This window comes from Monomorium pharaonis, chromosome 2, assembly GCF_013373865.1.
Source record: "Monomorium pharaonis isolate MP-MQ-018 chromosome 2, ASM1337386v2, whole genome shotgun sequence".
NCBI lineage: Eukaryota > Metazoa > Arthropoda > Insecta > Hymenoptera > Formicidae > Monomorium > Monomorium pharaonis.
Window position 1 is genome coordinate 11,908,950 of NC_050468.1, and position 16,458 is coordinate 11,925,407.

The window sequence follows — 16,458 nt, forward strand, 5'->3', positions numbered from 1 at the left end:
TCCACCCCTCGTCTGTCCCCGTTTGCCGCTGGCAACCTGCCATCAGAGACGTAGGCGTTTGCGACGCGTGGGCGATATTCGAAATCACGAACTCCCTCAGTGTGCAAATATCAAACGCCCACACTATTGTTGGCTTTGCCATGCATCGCGGGGATGCACCAGCGATGACGTAAGAGAGGTATATAATGAACGCGGTACATACGTAAAACGCGAAAGATAGAAAGAGAAAGAGACAAAGAAAAATGGGTATGGTAGGCGCATAATCGATACAACTCGGTATACCGCTTTTGCGGATGCGAACGATCGTTTTTTAATGCTCGTCTGATAACACATACAAAGGCGGATGTGGCGGCGAGAGATGAAAAGCGGATAGTAGGTGTGAGAACCTGCCGCACCGCAACATCCGATCGATATCGAATATTTACATGTGCAACGGAAACGTGTTATCCCGATTGCAGCATCTCGCGCGGCGACATTTATCGATGCCTTTAATTAAGTTAGCAATATCTCCCGCGCGATAACGAGAATGCGAGCATAATGTATTTTTCGAGTAATCGCAGTCGTGTAGAATCGGCACTAAATCGGTACAATCATATAAGGTGTGTTTCTAAAAAACGTCGCTAAAAAACAGTACAGAATATCTCTTCATAAATCCCATCTGAAATACGTGCGCGATTAAGTACATGTATACGCGCATGTATGTCGCTGTGTATACATATGTATATATAATATAATCTATGTATTTATATATATAGATTTTTTTATAAATTAAATTAAATAATAATCGGTACATATATATATGCACCAGTGCACTTGTCTCCCGATTCTTTTTTCCGATTCCATCAAATTTATCTCACAATATATTTATGTGGTATATAATCTTTAAATCAAAATGTAATGAGTCGCTTGATGTCGATCACAAACGAGTAGTTGAAATTAATGAGCACGTTTTTGTCATTTACCAGTGCACCGTCAATTCATTTTCACTTGAAACTAGACTCAAGTAACTACGAAAGTGCTCGTCATAGAAAGGAAGAGAAAGAGACAGAATTTATGAAGTTGGTCGCATTTCTCTTCATTTCTTCTCAAGATCAATTGGGATGACTGGATATTCATGAGCTTCGAAGAATGTACTGAAATTCCCATTGGAATTTGCTGGGAATTGCTATGTAAATTTGTAACGAGGGGAACTGCATGTGATTGACGTCAGCATGGAATATTAAATCACATTAACAGTTGCAATTCGATTACATTGCAGGTATTGATGTATAAATTTTTTCATAAACAATTGATAAATGATACATACATAAAGTGCATACTGATTATTTGTTTTATCAAATTATTTTAAAATAATATCGAATATAATTTTACTGAGAAATTTGGCTCGATGTTTTTTCATCCAACAATTTTTAAATACTCTGTATATTCTGTTCGCGGCTATATGCATATTTAAAATTTAAATATTGTTGTATACGGGCGGTCTCATTTAAATCTCACAATTTTTGCATAAAAAATGTTTAAAGACAGATAAAACGATTCATTGATAAAGGGAAAAGTTTAAAAACTTATTTTAAGAAATATGGATTTTTATAAATTATATTTTTTTACATAATATTTAAGTGCTCAAGTTTTTCAAGTATTTGTTGACTATATCGAACATAGAATGTTTGTTTTACTGCATAACAACATTTACATAGACAATTTTTGCGCATACTGTGATTCAAAAGCTTATTCTATAGTACTATATTTTTTTATGTAACCACATGTTTAAAAAATATGTAAATTCTGAATCACAGTAGCTGTACGATTAATTCTTTTAAACGATAAATAAGAAAGTAAACAGAATATTACGTTGCAAACATATCTATAAATATCGAATAACAATTTTAATCCAAGTTAAATCAAATTTTTTTGTTAACTTTCTCGAATTAAATATATCATTGTATTTTAATTCATATTATTTTAATTTGTTTAAATTCTAAAAATTATTTTCGGAAATAATTGATTAAATTATTGCGGAGATTAAATAAACATATTTAATTAGCGTATTTTTTATATTATTAAATTAATAACAAATTAAAAACAGATCTAACTTTTCTTTCTAGATTCATTCATTAGCGCAGTCACATGTATTTTCATATTTCGTTAAATCAGGCTTTGAGCAAACTGAACACATTAAAAAGAAATAATCAACACATGTTTGATAGAAGATTAAAACTTAAGAAATTAATGTACTGAACAGCTTCTAGATATTTAAAAGAATAATTTACTTAAAGAAAGTAGTGCCATGTCCTGAAGTTAATTATTTTAAATTGATTCTAGATAAAGGAATCTTTGTTGATCGAGAATTTCGATTCTTTGTCACAAAGTCCAATGTGCTTATCACTGATAGTGTTTCCGATATCGAAAATTGATACTATTTTTTGTTCCTTTACCGTATCGTTGCTTGTAACATATCGGATCTATTCGGTAAATCGCGCGTACATACGTCGCGACTTCACACGCGAAAATCGAATCAGTGGCTCCACATGTTGTCCGAGTTCGCAACACGCGCACAGATCTCTGTGAATCCCCGCGCTGAGACTTCTTAGATTTTTCCACTAAATTGCACTTAGCTCACAGCTCCGGCAGATGGTGCCGTCCGTCCGCTTGGCGATTGTTACAAACGTCCGTAGGAGTCGGCGCGACGCAAAAGCGCGAATTTCAAGCACGCTCTTTGAAATGCTCAGAACTGCAAGATCTGATTGATCCACTCGCGAAATTCCGAGATACGCGTATAAACACCAGGCTGATTTGGCGCGGCACAACCGATTCCCCAGCTAATGATTCCGGCAAGAACCCATCGTTTATCTCGCGCTCTTTGGATGACCATCGGACCGCCGCTATCACCCTGAAGATAATAGAAAATAGTGTGTTAAAGTATATTATTGCTATAAATTTTTGAATCAACAATAATGAATTCCTACACAATTATTATATTCCAAAGGTATCCAAAAATTACCTAAAAAACGTTGTAATCTTCTAGAGAGCTGTTAGAATATTTAAAAAATATGTGATTATACAATAGTAATACATTTACAAACACATTTATAATTGAAAATACATTATATAGCAGTAACATTAAAAAGTAGTGTTTATTTAAAAAATATTAAAATGTTTTATTTCTGTTTCCGTTTTTTTAATTATTATATTTATATATCAAAAATATTTTTAATTTTAAATGGTATTTAGATTAAAAATACTAAAACTGAAGTTTAACAGTTTTATACGTTTTAAACGTTTTATGTTTATTTCTATCAATATAGATTAACTTTAATCTCGGTTTAACTTACTCCTTATCTTTTTCTAATTTTTAGAAGTAGAAAAAGATAAAGAATAAGTCAAACCAAAATAGTATTTTAATTCTAAATATCATTTAAAGCTAAAACATTTTTAAGTATTTAAAAAATAAGACAGAAATAAAATTTTAATATCTTAAAGTTATATATTTCTTTTTAGATTAAATATTTATTTAATAGTTATTCTATATCTCTGAAAATTTGAGTTCAAACAATGATTTTTTTGTATAAAATTGCAAACAAGATATGGAAACAGACCTCGCAAGAATCAAATCCGCCGTTCCTCCAGCCGGCGCAAATAAATATATGCGGAATGTGCTCAATGTAACCTGCGTTTCTATACATTGCTTCGCATACAGTATTATTGATAACCGGTACTGCAACTTCTTGCAACACAGACGGTAGTGGTCCCTCTGCAAAAATAGATAAAAATTTATTTAAGCATCTACACGATGAGTGATAGTAGTAGTTCATCTCGCAGTTTAATAAAAGTATCATATTTAACTCTTTTAAAACAGCACAATAAAGAAATATTGTGTCGGAACCTAAGCAATAGCTTTTTTTATTGTGAGCGCATATTTGCATAGCCAAAATAAACTTTTTTCTTTGAGTTTATATAATATGCGCCAAGAGATCAAAATAAATTTCTTTTCCTGAACATATATATGCGCCAATACACAAAAAATAGTCTACAATATTCTCAATATTGATTAATGTGTATGCGAAAGAATAATCTTACTAAAGAAAAATTTAGTTACAATGAAAAAAGTTGTTAACTTGACTAATATTTTCAACTTAATATATTTTTTCAGTTTACATATACATAAATATATTTTATCTATTTAATTTAAATATATATATAGGATGTCTATAAAATCTATTTTCATCTCTATAATTTAAAAACGGTTCAAAATGGCAAAAAATGGAAAAAACACGTGTTCGATTATTTCGATAATGACTTTTTTAGAGGAGTTGTGATAGTAGTTTCTTGAAATGATTGGTTTTTCCTAAATCATTTCCTAAATATAGTAGGGACAAATGTCAATCCTGTATAAAAACTTTAATTGTATTTAATTTTATTTAAATTTGTTTACATCAATATAGATTCATTTATACTGAGTTTAATTTACGTTTTATTTTTTTTAATTGTTAGAACAGAAAAAGATAAAAGATAAGTTAAGTCGAGTTTAAGATTAACATTGATCTACATTGATGTAAATTGGCCTAAATTGAAAACATAAATTCTTGAAGAAATTTAATTATATTGCAAAACTTAGTTTGATTTATTCAAGTTAACAATTATTTTCTCAATGTTATAGATACAGATCTAAAAATAATTATGTTGGATCATCAAAATAATTATATTAGATGTTACTAGAATATTAAAAACTTTTTGCAGTATTATCATCGTATTCGAGTGTTCTACATAATTATTTTGATATTCCAACAAAATTACTTTTAGACCTGTATCTAGCTAAATTGTTAGTGCTTCAGCGACGTCGTTCTTTTCGCATATGGGATATTAATTAAATGAGTAAAATACAAATGAGTATTGCATTTTACATTAATTAATTTTAATTAATTATGACGGTGCATTTTAATACCGTCGTAAAGTCGACCCCAGCCAGTAACGTAGGCGGTACGACCAACGTAGGTTTCATCATCGTCGGGCAGGCAAATCGGCAAGACGTTCGGTTGGAATGGTAGAAGAGGCTCGTAGAATCTCAATAGAGCGAGATCGTACTCGAAGGTACGCGCGTCAAATTGCGGATGGCTTGCTACAATCTGCACTCTTCTCTCCTGATACCCGTACGGCTCGTCTTCATTCGCTAAATCGTGTTCGCCGATCCTCAACAATAGATCGCTTGGTGGCACGCTAGAAAATACATATCGAAGTACATATTAAGTGCATTAACTAGCTATTAGGAAATTCCATCTGGAAACAAAACACTATTGACAATCCTTCGGATTTCACATAATATTTCACATAAAAATGTATATCAAAAGTTTTAGCATTAAACAATTGAAAAGAATTCTAGGAAAGAGATCGAGGTGTGACAATACAAACAAAAAAATTCGAGAGAAAATCTCTCGTTCTTCTGAAAGATAACGTAAAGTTTCTTATGATGCTCTACTTTAGGATGACAATCCACGTGATAAGCTTGGTCACGCTTCTCAATATATATTTGATAGATGAGAAATAGATGAGAAAATATTTATGCAGGTAGGGGCGGAGGCAATCTCTTTTTATCGCGCGAGCGACATAAGCGCGTGCCTGTGTCGCGAGTAGACTTTGCGCTGCAACGCGCGTTAAAGAACATCGCGGATGTTCTTTATGGATGATTGAGTTGACCATGCGAGTGGGAGAAAACTTGATTATGAGTATCGCAACCATGGTAAACACTTACCTTTCGACGCAGTGCGCTGCGGTAATGGCCCAGTTCTCGTTCAACAATGCCGCGCCGCATTTGTGCAGATACGTCTGCGATCGCCATTGACGTAATGAGATCTGCAAGGAAATCCGCCACGTTCAGGAAATCACAGTCGCCGCGCAACGCGATCGATCTACGCATTATCTCTAGCACGTAATGAAATGATTGTTGTCGTTGACGTGAAAGACCGTCATCATGATTACGTCTTTCTGCATATATAAAATAATCAATTGTTGCAGACGATGACTCGAATGACGATAAGTTATAATCTGTGACAATCTCAGAAAGGCCTGATTTTACTTCTTTTTTAATTAATTTTTTGAAATTCTGGATTCAATATTAATTATGAAGTAATCGGTAAATTTGATTCAAAAAAACGTGTAAAGGATTCTAAAAGAACTGAATAATTATGTTACATTAATGTTCAAACCAAATAAAATAATGTCGTGCAAGCAAAATGAAAATTCGAATAGTTTCGATACTCACCTGCCAAGGCCACTTTCCGAAGGCACTTCGATCACCGCCGACGATCTTGGGCTCCGGGAACAATCTTCGTCCGCACACTGCAAGAACAAGCATTGTCGAATTAAATCGCATCAATCCCAATTGAACGGTCATATTGAAGAACGGACGCGGCGTGTTTGTTCGACTGGATTAACCGATGCCGTTGCGCGAATGCGTCGCTCACATAATTCTTTTATCTGCCCGCAGGCGGAATTGGAATTTTTGTATCGACGGTATTGTCTGCGTACTCGCGACACTCCGACGCGCATCGCATTGATTACGGGAAATTACTGACGTTAAAACTTACGGCTACGTACTATCATTATTTAAATTAAGTTGTACTGTTGATCATGCAAGGATAATGGCAAGTTAGATAATGGTATACAAAGTGGTCGGGTAGTCTCGTTAATCCATAAATTATAGTGTTTACCATATTATAAATAATCGCACGCAATGCGATTATAACTACTTAAATAAAATATAAACAGTAAAAAAATATATGGTAGTATTAAATTGTGATATCGAAATATATTTCAGGAATAAAAAAATTTGACACAAATCTTTTTCTGTATTCAGAAAAAGCTTTTACATATACGATATACATATACGTGCGATTTCCATGTTAGAATTAATAGAGATGCTTGCCTTATCAAACGAGAAGTTTAATATTACGACGAGGAGAAGATGAAACCGTCGCTATGCGAATAGAAGTTAGATCATCTTCAGGATTTAACTGGGGCAAAATCGAACGAAATAACGTGAATTCCGACAGTGACCCGAATCCAGTTCCGCATTTCACCTGTCATTTTGTTTTTAGTCCTGAGACTAGTTCTAGTCGAGTAACGATTCGTTCCGGTCACCCAGTCTGGGAACGATCTAATTTCTTTTATTCATGCACCCGTTCGTGTACATGAAGCGCTCGTCGTAATATTACACTGTAATCTGTTCAGCATTTAAGTATTAACCTTGTTTGTAGTCTGACATATTGAGGGTCTCCATCGGTACCGGAAGTTCCATGTCGATCGTAACGCTGGGGATCGTTGACGAAGTGGTCACAAGAGACGGAGTTGGTCTCTTTGTGGTGTGGGGGATGACAGTGCTCTCTGTTATCGGATTGACTGAAAATAGGAGATTAATTAAATAAGAATATATTACAATAAATAAAAAAAACGTGTGTGTGTGTGTGTGTGTGTGTGTGTGTGTATTTGAAACACAATTTTTATATAAAAGTTATATAAAATTTAAATTGTGATATTTATAAGCTTTTACAGAAGGAATTTTTGAAATGGAGTCGCAGTATGTACTAAAACTGTGAAAGTTCTAGTCGATTTCTTATGTTATTACGACTTGTTAGAGGATATTCCTTTCAAGTTGTTGCTCGTTTGCATGATTATGTTTGCTAACTCTTGAAAGTTCTTCGATCGCGAGCAACTCGCAAACCGCGGAGTATTCACAAAGGCTACAATTAATATGCCTTACCAGAAGTCAAAGACTGTATAGTGGATTCCGCAACCGGTTCGGTCGTCGACTCTTGAGTCTGCGGTAACTTTTCGGTGGTAGGCGACTGAATCATTACCCAACCATCCGGAGTTGTTATCGGTGACCAATCAGTAGCCGCTGGAGCAAACGTAATAAATTACAAAATCCATTGTATTTTAATTAATCGCAAATTTACGAGCTAAAGAGATAACTATAAAGAAATTATTTTTATCTAAAAGGAATCAGAAATAAATCATTTATTGCATGTATGACTCGTTGAGAAAATAAATTAATTTCAAAATTAGGTAAAGGTTCGCCGCAGCAAGGTACTTTTGTATTTATACCGGAAAAAATAAAAAGAATTTTTTTTTAAGTTCGTGGACTTATGTTTCTCAGGAAATGTTAGTTTCGAGCAGATATATTATGCTAATTCGAGGCAGCGCGAACCGGTTTGATTCACCAATTTGGGGTGGTCGAGAGAAAAGCAGGTTCTGTTTTTCTTTCTTTTGCGAGGTAGCGAAGCAAATCGTAGTTATTAGAACATAATTCGAAGTGTTGTTCGCACAATGAGACGGACAGAGATATATAAGAGTCGACCGTATAATGTCGGTGGAGAGCCTGAGATGGCCGGTTTGTGAACCGTTACGACACTCTATCCCGGCGATATATTTGAGTGCCGCGCTATTGGCATGATCCACATATAGTCTCCACGCGATTTATCTTTTCTAGGGTCCGAGGAACGACCTTGGCTTTACGATGAGCTCGGTTCGTTCGGGTGGAATAAAGTAACCGCTTGTCGAATGAACGCAGGACGAATTACCTACTTGTGTTACACGGCGTAACTCTTGCGCTGCTTGTGATCGACATACAATTATTTCGTTTAAAGAGGTGTGACTTCCTCTTGAACTTGGCGCGCGTGGCAGTACTTCGATTAAGATAAAATTCCCGAATGACTAATTTTATTAAAATCTTGTTAAAACTGAATTTTTTTGCTTTGGAGAATAAATAGTATTTTTTTTTTAATTAAATATGATAATACTAAAATATAATAATTTTACACGAAAAAATATAAATTACAATCATTGAAAAAGGCAAAAAAGAAATATAAAGAGTAAAAATTTATTTCAAATAATCTCAAATTTAAAATAAAAATTTTGCAAATTGAAATAAATCTGGAATTTTTTAAGCTTCATGAAATTTTAAAAAGTGAATATTTAATTTTTTCATTCGGTAATAAATTTTTGTGGAGTACTCTTTTTCTACTTGGCAGTCGCGAATTTTATATATGCTCCCTTCATCGGCATCGAACGACCCTTCGAGGAATTATCGGAAACGTGATTAGCAGCCTTATTCGTTCTACGTCCGTATGCTGACCGGTGAAAATCGAAGAAGACGGACGTTCATTGTGCAACGCGACGCCCTTGCCAGTAGGAAATCATGATAACGATCCACGTTGCATGGCACGGCACGCAGCATGCATCATAACGCTGGGAATAGCGAAAGCTTGTTGACGGACTGCTGTGTAAATTTAGTATTGCTTTCACCTCTGATTTCAGATCGACGATATTAATCTTTAAATATTTAAGGTCTTCCTACTTCTAATATGAGAATTAACGTCGAAAACAATTAACATTTACAATTTTAATATTACAATTAAATTAATACTGTAATTATTATAAGTAAAGGAAGCTTGAGCGTGTAATTTCAATTAATTTATAATTCTGATGTAGAGAAAGACATTTGATATTTTATTCACCTGACGATGTAGCTGCCGTTGACGTTGACGAGGACGTTACGTTGGGTGCCTTCGTGGAAATTTCATCAGAGTTCGAGCTCCACGTTACTAATCCTGGCGAATAGGTAGTCAACGGGATCTCCTCGAGGGTGTGATTAACATTCTGACCTTTGGTAGGAGATACGTGGGTCGAGGTGCTCTCATTCCTAACGGTAAACGTGGATATCGAACTCGAGATACTCGTAGTGACCTCCACGATGCTGGATGTGTTCACGGGCAGCTTTGTCAAGGGTGTTGGCTTCGTTGTGCTGGGTTTTGGTTTCGTAATGCCAACCGTTGAACCGACAGTTGACGACAACGGCCTCGTTCTCTCCGTGGTCGTCGTGGTGCTCGTGTAATCGGGTTTGGTGGTCTTCGTTGTCGTACTAGTGATTTTAGTAGGTTTTAACTTCGTCGTGGTAGTCGACGACAATGGTTTAGGCGTAGTCGATTTGTTGATTGTTGTTTTAGCTGTTGTCGATCTAGCGGTGGTTGTCTTGATCGTCGATGATTTTGTTGTTGTCTTGGAGGTTGTTTTCGGCGTCGTCGTTTTTGTAATAGTCACTTTCTGATCTGGACTCTTCGTCGTAACGGTAGTTCTCTGACTGCTTGCGCTCGTAGTTGCTGTCGTCGCAGTCGATGGTCTAATCCCAGTGGAGGCTAAAGTACTTTCCGTTACTCGATCGGCACTCACGCTGGAAGATCCAACATTGCTGAACGATCCAGATGTTGAGTGAGGCTTCGTCGTTACTGGCAATGTTGTGCCAAAGCTGGAACTCGAGCTGAGAGGTTTTGAAGAAGTTGACGGTCTCTTTGTCAATGTAGTAGGTTTCTTTGTGGTCACCACTGGGTGTTTTGTTGTCCCAGTAGTGCTAGGTTTTTTTGTGATTGTCTGAGCCAGTGGTTTGACGGAGGTCGTATTTCTGGGTGGAAATCTGGTCGAAGGCACTATTTTCTGCGTAGTAGTCGCGAGAACGTTCTTCGTCGTAGTCGTGGTCGATTCGTATTGAACAATCGGTTTGTGAGTAGTCGAAGAGAGAGGTTTTTGGGAGATTTGCACCGTTGGTCTCTGTGCTGTTGTCGAGGAGACAATCGGTTTCTTCGTGGTCTGATTAAAAAATGTCGCAACAGTTGTCCATTTCGTTACATTCACGGTGCTAGGTCGTACGGTAGAGGACAAAGTGGACGGTTTCGTAGGTTGCCTCGTTGTACTTGGAGATACACTCGATGGAATATTTACAGTAGTGTTGGTTTTCTTAAACGATGTGGCTTCTGTGCTAGGTCCGGCAGCGTTTTGCACGGTTTGGAACGTCGAGAGGCGAGTAGTCTGCGTAGTCATTTCTATCGTCGTAATCGTTGGTTTCTTTGTCACGAGCTTCGTTGTGTCCCTCATCGTATTTGCCGAAGTCTGCGTGCTTTGCGTACTCAAGACTGCAGATGTCGTCTATAAAATTATAAAGTTATTAATTAACGTAGACGTAATGTGATTTGATAAAAGTTAATTCTCTAAAAGCAATAATTTGATTAATGTAATTAACTTATATCTAATTCTATGTATAAAAGAAATTAAAATTTTAAGTACTTTATACATGTATTTTATACATATATAGTGCAGCATATATTTTAAAGAAAATACATTTTAAATAAAGATTATTATGTATTTTGAATTTTGAACGTCAATAAACAATAAAGATTGTTATTCTCTAACTGAGATTTGATTTAATATACCAATAGTGTATCCAAAAATTTGCAAAATTCTTGTGTTTGTTAGATTTTTTGATACATATTACATGCTGATTATTAAGCGCTTTTAACGAGCAACTTTCTTTAACTCATTAATCAATTGTGAGGTCACGCGAGCTACTGTGTGTCTATTTCGATGATCTCACTTACAGAGAAAGTTATTATAACATAATTGAATGAGCGCCGGGAAAATAGCACGTCTCATTCCTTCTCGCGCATCGTAAGCCAAACTACTTCACTCTTTACCATTACTGTAAGTTACACTGTCGTCTAAAAACACTTATTTCTTCTTCTAAAATTAAAATTTACAAGATAAAATATAAAATTGCGGCAATATATTTACTTTAAATAAAAAAGGTTTGCAAATCATTTATTATCGGTCCACATCTGTTTTATCGTACACTCTAAGTTCGCTGCGTATGATCTGACAGAGTAGTTATTTGCGAAGGACGTTACTTTGATTCCATCGAATCGTCTCTAGGAACTTCAAGCTGTCACATCGCTCATTTCTATTGACACATGGCGAAACGTGCTAAGCCGGCTCGCGCCGCTTCATTAGCGATCGTCTACTTGCCGTGATTTGCGAAGTCTCGACTGGTTTCTTTTCATCAACCGGCTTAGGCCTCGCGAAGTATTCCGGTATGCCGCTGCTCCCGATGGGCCTGTGGGTCGTGATAAACGGCCTTGGCGGCGGCGGACCGTCGTCGATGCTATTGTCCTGCGGGAAGATGTCTGGTTCGTCGTCAATCTTGCAGCAGCTACCGAAGTAGAAGCGATCGATGCAGGTACCGAGATGCGTGCCATTAGCCTTCGCGCAGGTAAACGCAAACATGCACACACCGGTCTCACCGCTCCTGCGTGACACGCAGGGCAAGTGCCTGATGTTTCTTCCCGTGCCTGCAAAAACGAAGGAATGGCTATCATTACATTTATCTCTATGACAAGCCGATTTCCGACCAATTCTCTTAAATGTTTTTTTTTTTTTCAATGGACTGCTCTCTAAATGGGAATCACTGAAAAACAGCGAATAATCTGATTTCAGTGCTGTACTTATAACTTATATCAATATATATCAATCATTGATATATACTGATATACGCTGCCTTTCAGTGATAATACATTGATTCTGGTCAGTGAGAGTACCCGCCTCTTAATGAGAGTCACTGAAAGATAGAATAATTACTGATGATCACAGCTGTAAGTTTTCAGAAAATGCTTTAAAAATATTGTTTATATATTGACATTGTTTTTACCACGCCATCGGCATTTAATTCCTGACTTACGTGGTTAGAACCGTATAAAAATATCTTTTTACACGGCACTCTCGTCTAATAAAGATAATTCACCGGAACTTGCCGTCGCGATGCCTCACGACGATACGCAATTCTCTCAGGCGATAGACAGAAGACTCTTCCGTTCGGGAGATTATCTCACACATTAATACGAAAGTAAAGACTCCTTCACCGCGGGGAGAAGAAAAACTTCCGTGAAATAAAACGTTACGAATGGATGTGCCTCGAGGTGGAATTCCCCTTCGAATGGTCATCAACGGTGGTTAGATAAATGCTTCCGTGTTCTCCCAGTCTCCTCCGAAGTGTATATCAACCTTCACCCGGTGTCTATAACTGTTCATTCACTATATACGTTCTACATTCCCGCCCGACTTCGTAACACTTCGATCTCATATCGTCAACGTATGTTACTCTTTATAATTCTCTCTTAATGATCTTTCCGAGCGTTCCACTACGGATGATAAGAGCGGGATGGCATAGACGGGACGTATAATTGCGAAACTGAATCACGAAAAGGAAATAGATTGAAAAGATGACGGATGGCTCTGGTGCACTGAGATTGTAACAGGCGCCAATATCACGTGGACGCGTAAATTCATAACTGTGATATTTTATGAACGCAGAAGTTATTAGCTTGTTGGAATGTCGTATGGCTCCGTGAGAGCGATGGACTTGTAAGTGACAAGTCGCAAGTTCGATTACACACATTCCGCATATACAGATTTTTAAGTTTGTAATCTCCGGCGGGAGTCAAAAAGAAACTCTCTAGGGTCTGGTGCAGTCTCACTCTATTACTACTGCTACTACTACTTGTTAGCTTGTTGACAATATTTATTGAGCTCTTCGTAGTCGTTTACTAATATCACTTGTGCTGAGTGTATTGAATCTTAAAACAGTTGTTGCTTCCGGTAAAAAAAAATCATTAAAGATCACAAGTGCATTAATTGGATAACAGGAACCTTTTCTGGGTCTTTAGCGCATTGTGCGTCGACAGAACGGAAAGTGGATAAACAAACAGATGTCACGTTGAGTTTAAAAAGTCTGGAATATCAGAGGCGTGTAACGGAATGAACAGAAGTCTGCTTTGACAATGACTCATACGGTCGTACGATACAGTTAGCTACGAAAGAGCAGCGCACATCAGAGAAAGGTAAAAAAGCGTGCTCTCCGCTCCGAAATAACACGTGAACTTTAGGAAACAGACAGCATTGTTGTATTAAGAGGCTACAGATAGATAAGTGATAGTTGCAACGTCTATTGTAGCAATGATTTTAATTAATAAAATTGATTTTACCAAGAAACAAAACGAAAATGTTGAGTTTATCAATGCGAGCAAAGATTGAAGAAAGAAAACCCAACAGTTACGCACAACAGCGTGAAGTGAATGACATCTTTAACTGTTACAAATTTTGACGAGGTCATGAATCTCACTGGAAACGATCTTCTACCTGAATTCCTTCGCAATCGCGATTTTATATCAACGGTCGATTGTAAAACCCTAATGCGTATACGGCGTATGCCGCATTATATCGGGGTACGAATTGATGTCAGGCGAGGCGAAGCATCTCGGTACCGTTAAGTTTCAATGTATGAGCTAGTTGCCCGACCCAAAAGTGGGTCACAGTCATAGCCTAATGTAACAGCCCGTTTCCCTCTAAGACACCTCACAATCTCCCTCTCTTGCTTCGTCTCCCATTTTCTCTCTCTCTCTCTCTCTCTTTCTCTCTTTTTCTCTTTGAGGTCTTTGGCCCAACGAAAACACCGTATACATTCCAGGGTGCTCCGGTTCGGTATGATTAAACGTGCATACTTGACCCGAGGTGCTTGGATGGACTGTTCACGGTATAAACATGGAAAACCCGTAAACGGTATTCCCCTGGTGTACTCTGTGTATGCCGTGGCAAAGAAAGTGACAAATCACTTAGCATGGTGAACGTGAGACTTTACGTCGAATAACGCTACGTAGATCGAGCTTAGACGAGACTGCGAATGAAAGAGGTATAAAGACATGATGTAAAACACAAATTTTAAGGTGTCGTATCACGAAATTGCACGTCCAAGTGAGATTTACATTTCATTTTTTAATCGATAAATTGGCAAGTGTAACGTGCAAATTAATTAGCGGTAGTAAGGTTGACAGTTACGTATAACCAGATAAATTGTGGTTTCCGTATGTACCAAACTGGCACGAATGGGTCGTTAAAGCATAGCAGTTTTTCCGTGACTGTTTACTTTCTTTTGCCGGCTCTCGTCAGGTCGACGGATGTTTCGTGGCTAGTGAAAATCAACCGTAAAATTGTTTGCGGTCCTAGCGTTCGCACTACCGGGTCAGTCGGTCAAGCTCGCTCGCCCAAAAAGTCCCGCATGTTCGGTCATCCTTAGAAAATGTGTGCTGACGGAAGTGACGTGTTAGTTAGTCACCGGCATGAAAGAAAGTTGGTGATGCCTTTATGTGTAGCTGGCGGAATTTCAAGCGGTGTCATGCCATATGGGAGTGCGTAAGCGTGTATGCGTGCGTGCGTGCACGCCCACGCGATCGTACGCGAAGAATTTCACTCGCGGCATAGCTCATTGTAGGAAAGTGCTTATCTGATCGCGACAAACGTTACTCGGATGCGGAAGTCTCGCGAAGAAAGAAGAAAGAAATCGTCGAAAGCGATTCATATCGCTATATTGTCACACAACGATTGCGTTATGGCAGCTGGAGAAATGACGTCGCAAAATTAGGTTTATATAAGAAGAGTTCGAACGCAATACGCATTGTGCGCGTGCGCGTTTTAACTGGAAACAATAAAATGCAAAAGATAATGATCGGTCATCTTGCGGATCTCCGCCGCCATGACGGGAACGATCACGCGAAAATCGACGGAATCGAGGGTTGACGGGAACGGAAAAATCACTGTAAGTCACGCGGCTCGATGACCGTGGTTGACCCACTTCTCCACAGAAAACTGACCAGTCCGCCCACGTTCCGTTCGAACACGAATTCAAGGTAGGTTCAATGTCGCTGCACGACGAAGACGGGCGAGCGCCTTACGCACACGCGTAGATCGCCGTGCCGGTTACTGGTATTTGTGTAGCGATCCGTTACTCAGCTGACACACGAGGAAAATGCAACGAGCGTGAAAGAGCCAGCGGAACGGGCAAGAGACATGTCACCGGTTTGTAAGAATCGACTTAAGATTCCCGTCACAATTAGATCGTCGTTTTAACTTGTAAATGTGCATGTTGCAATGCTGATTTTGGAAAACTTGGAGAAATGTTGATAGAAAATAATATGCCCATAAGGAATTCCCAAGTGTAAAAAATATTATTTCCGAATTAAATATCGTTGCTTATGTGAGATTCTTGTTCGAAAATATGATGAAAAAAAAAAAAAAAAGATAGTAACGTCATATATAAATTTGTATCTCAAAATATCGACGGTATTACCGGCAATATGGATCAGCAACAGTTTTAAACAGGATCTTAATACCGTTTGCAATTAACGGCCATAGGAAGCCATAATTTTAAAAGAACGCGGCGATCTTATTTTGGTCGGTTAATTCGGTTACGTTCGCGATTATGTCTAATTAGAGCTACTCATAATCGGAGGACGATACGCCGGAGGCACGACGTAATTTCCGTAAGACGACGTAACGGCAATTTAATCAGCGAATCACGATCATTGAACGCGACGTATTACGGAGAAACTCCCCGAAACCGCGCCGATGCTATCTCTGGAAGAAAACTATCGATATTCTTCCTTCGAATAATAGAGCGATCTAAAGTACTTACTTCCTGGTTGAAATTGAGGAACATAGATCGGGCTGGCGATAACAACGGTGTAGATCAACACGTTGCCGATGACAACGGCGGCCCAGGCCTGTTTCCGCCGGTCGCACATCTGAAACACA

At 37.8% G+C, this 16,458-nt stretch overlaps 2 protein-coding genes and 1 long non-coding RNA gene across 7 annotated transcripts in view; 2 read left to right on the forward strand and 1 right to left on the reverse strand.

The window, feature by feature from the left end:
• Window positions 1-16,458, forward strand: part of LOC105834609 — an 83,367-nt gene that overhangs the window by 52,551 nt on the left and 14,358 nt on the right. The gene's annotated exons all lie outside the window — the stretch shown is intronic.
• LOC105834606 (serine proteinase stubble) lies at window positions 2,016-16,448 on the reverse strand. The gene is made up of 10 exons (XM_036283215.1): window positions 16,340-16,448; window positions 11,845-12,167; window positions 9,510-10,971; window positions 7,754-7,891; window positions 7,240-7,392; window positions 6,257-6,333; window positions 5,747-5,847; window positions 4,943-5,214; window positions 3,597-3,751; window positions 2,016-2,890 (listed from the first exon to the last, which is right to left on the reverse strand). The coding sequence occupies exons 1-10, from the start codon at window positions 16,446-16,448 to the stop codon at window positions 2,726-2,728; spliced, it is 2,955 nt and encodes a 984-aa protein (XP_036139108.1). The 3' UTR covers window positions 2,016-2,725.
• LOC118644532 lies at window positions 5,791-6,204 on the forward strand. The gene is made up of 2 exons (XR_004962306.1): window positions 5,791-5,923; window positions 6,010-6,204. It is a non-coding gene; the product is annotated as an uncharacterized LOC118644532 (long non-coding RNA).

Coding starts and splice junctions, on each gene's coding strand:
- LOC105834606 (XM_036283215.1), bottom strand. CDS start 16,448: ATGTGCGACCGGCGGAAACAGGCCTGGGCCGCCGTTGTCATCGGCAAC. Junction 7,892..9,509: donor AACGGCAGCTACATCGTCAG/GTGAATAAAATA, acceptor CGTTTGCTCCAG/CGGCTACTGATTGGTCACCG. Junction 5,848..6,256: donor TCGGAAAGTGGCCTTGGCAG/GTGAGTATCGAA, acceptor ATTTCCTTGCAG/ATCTCATTACGTCAATGGCG.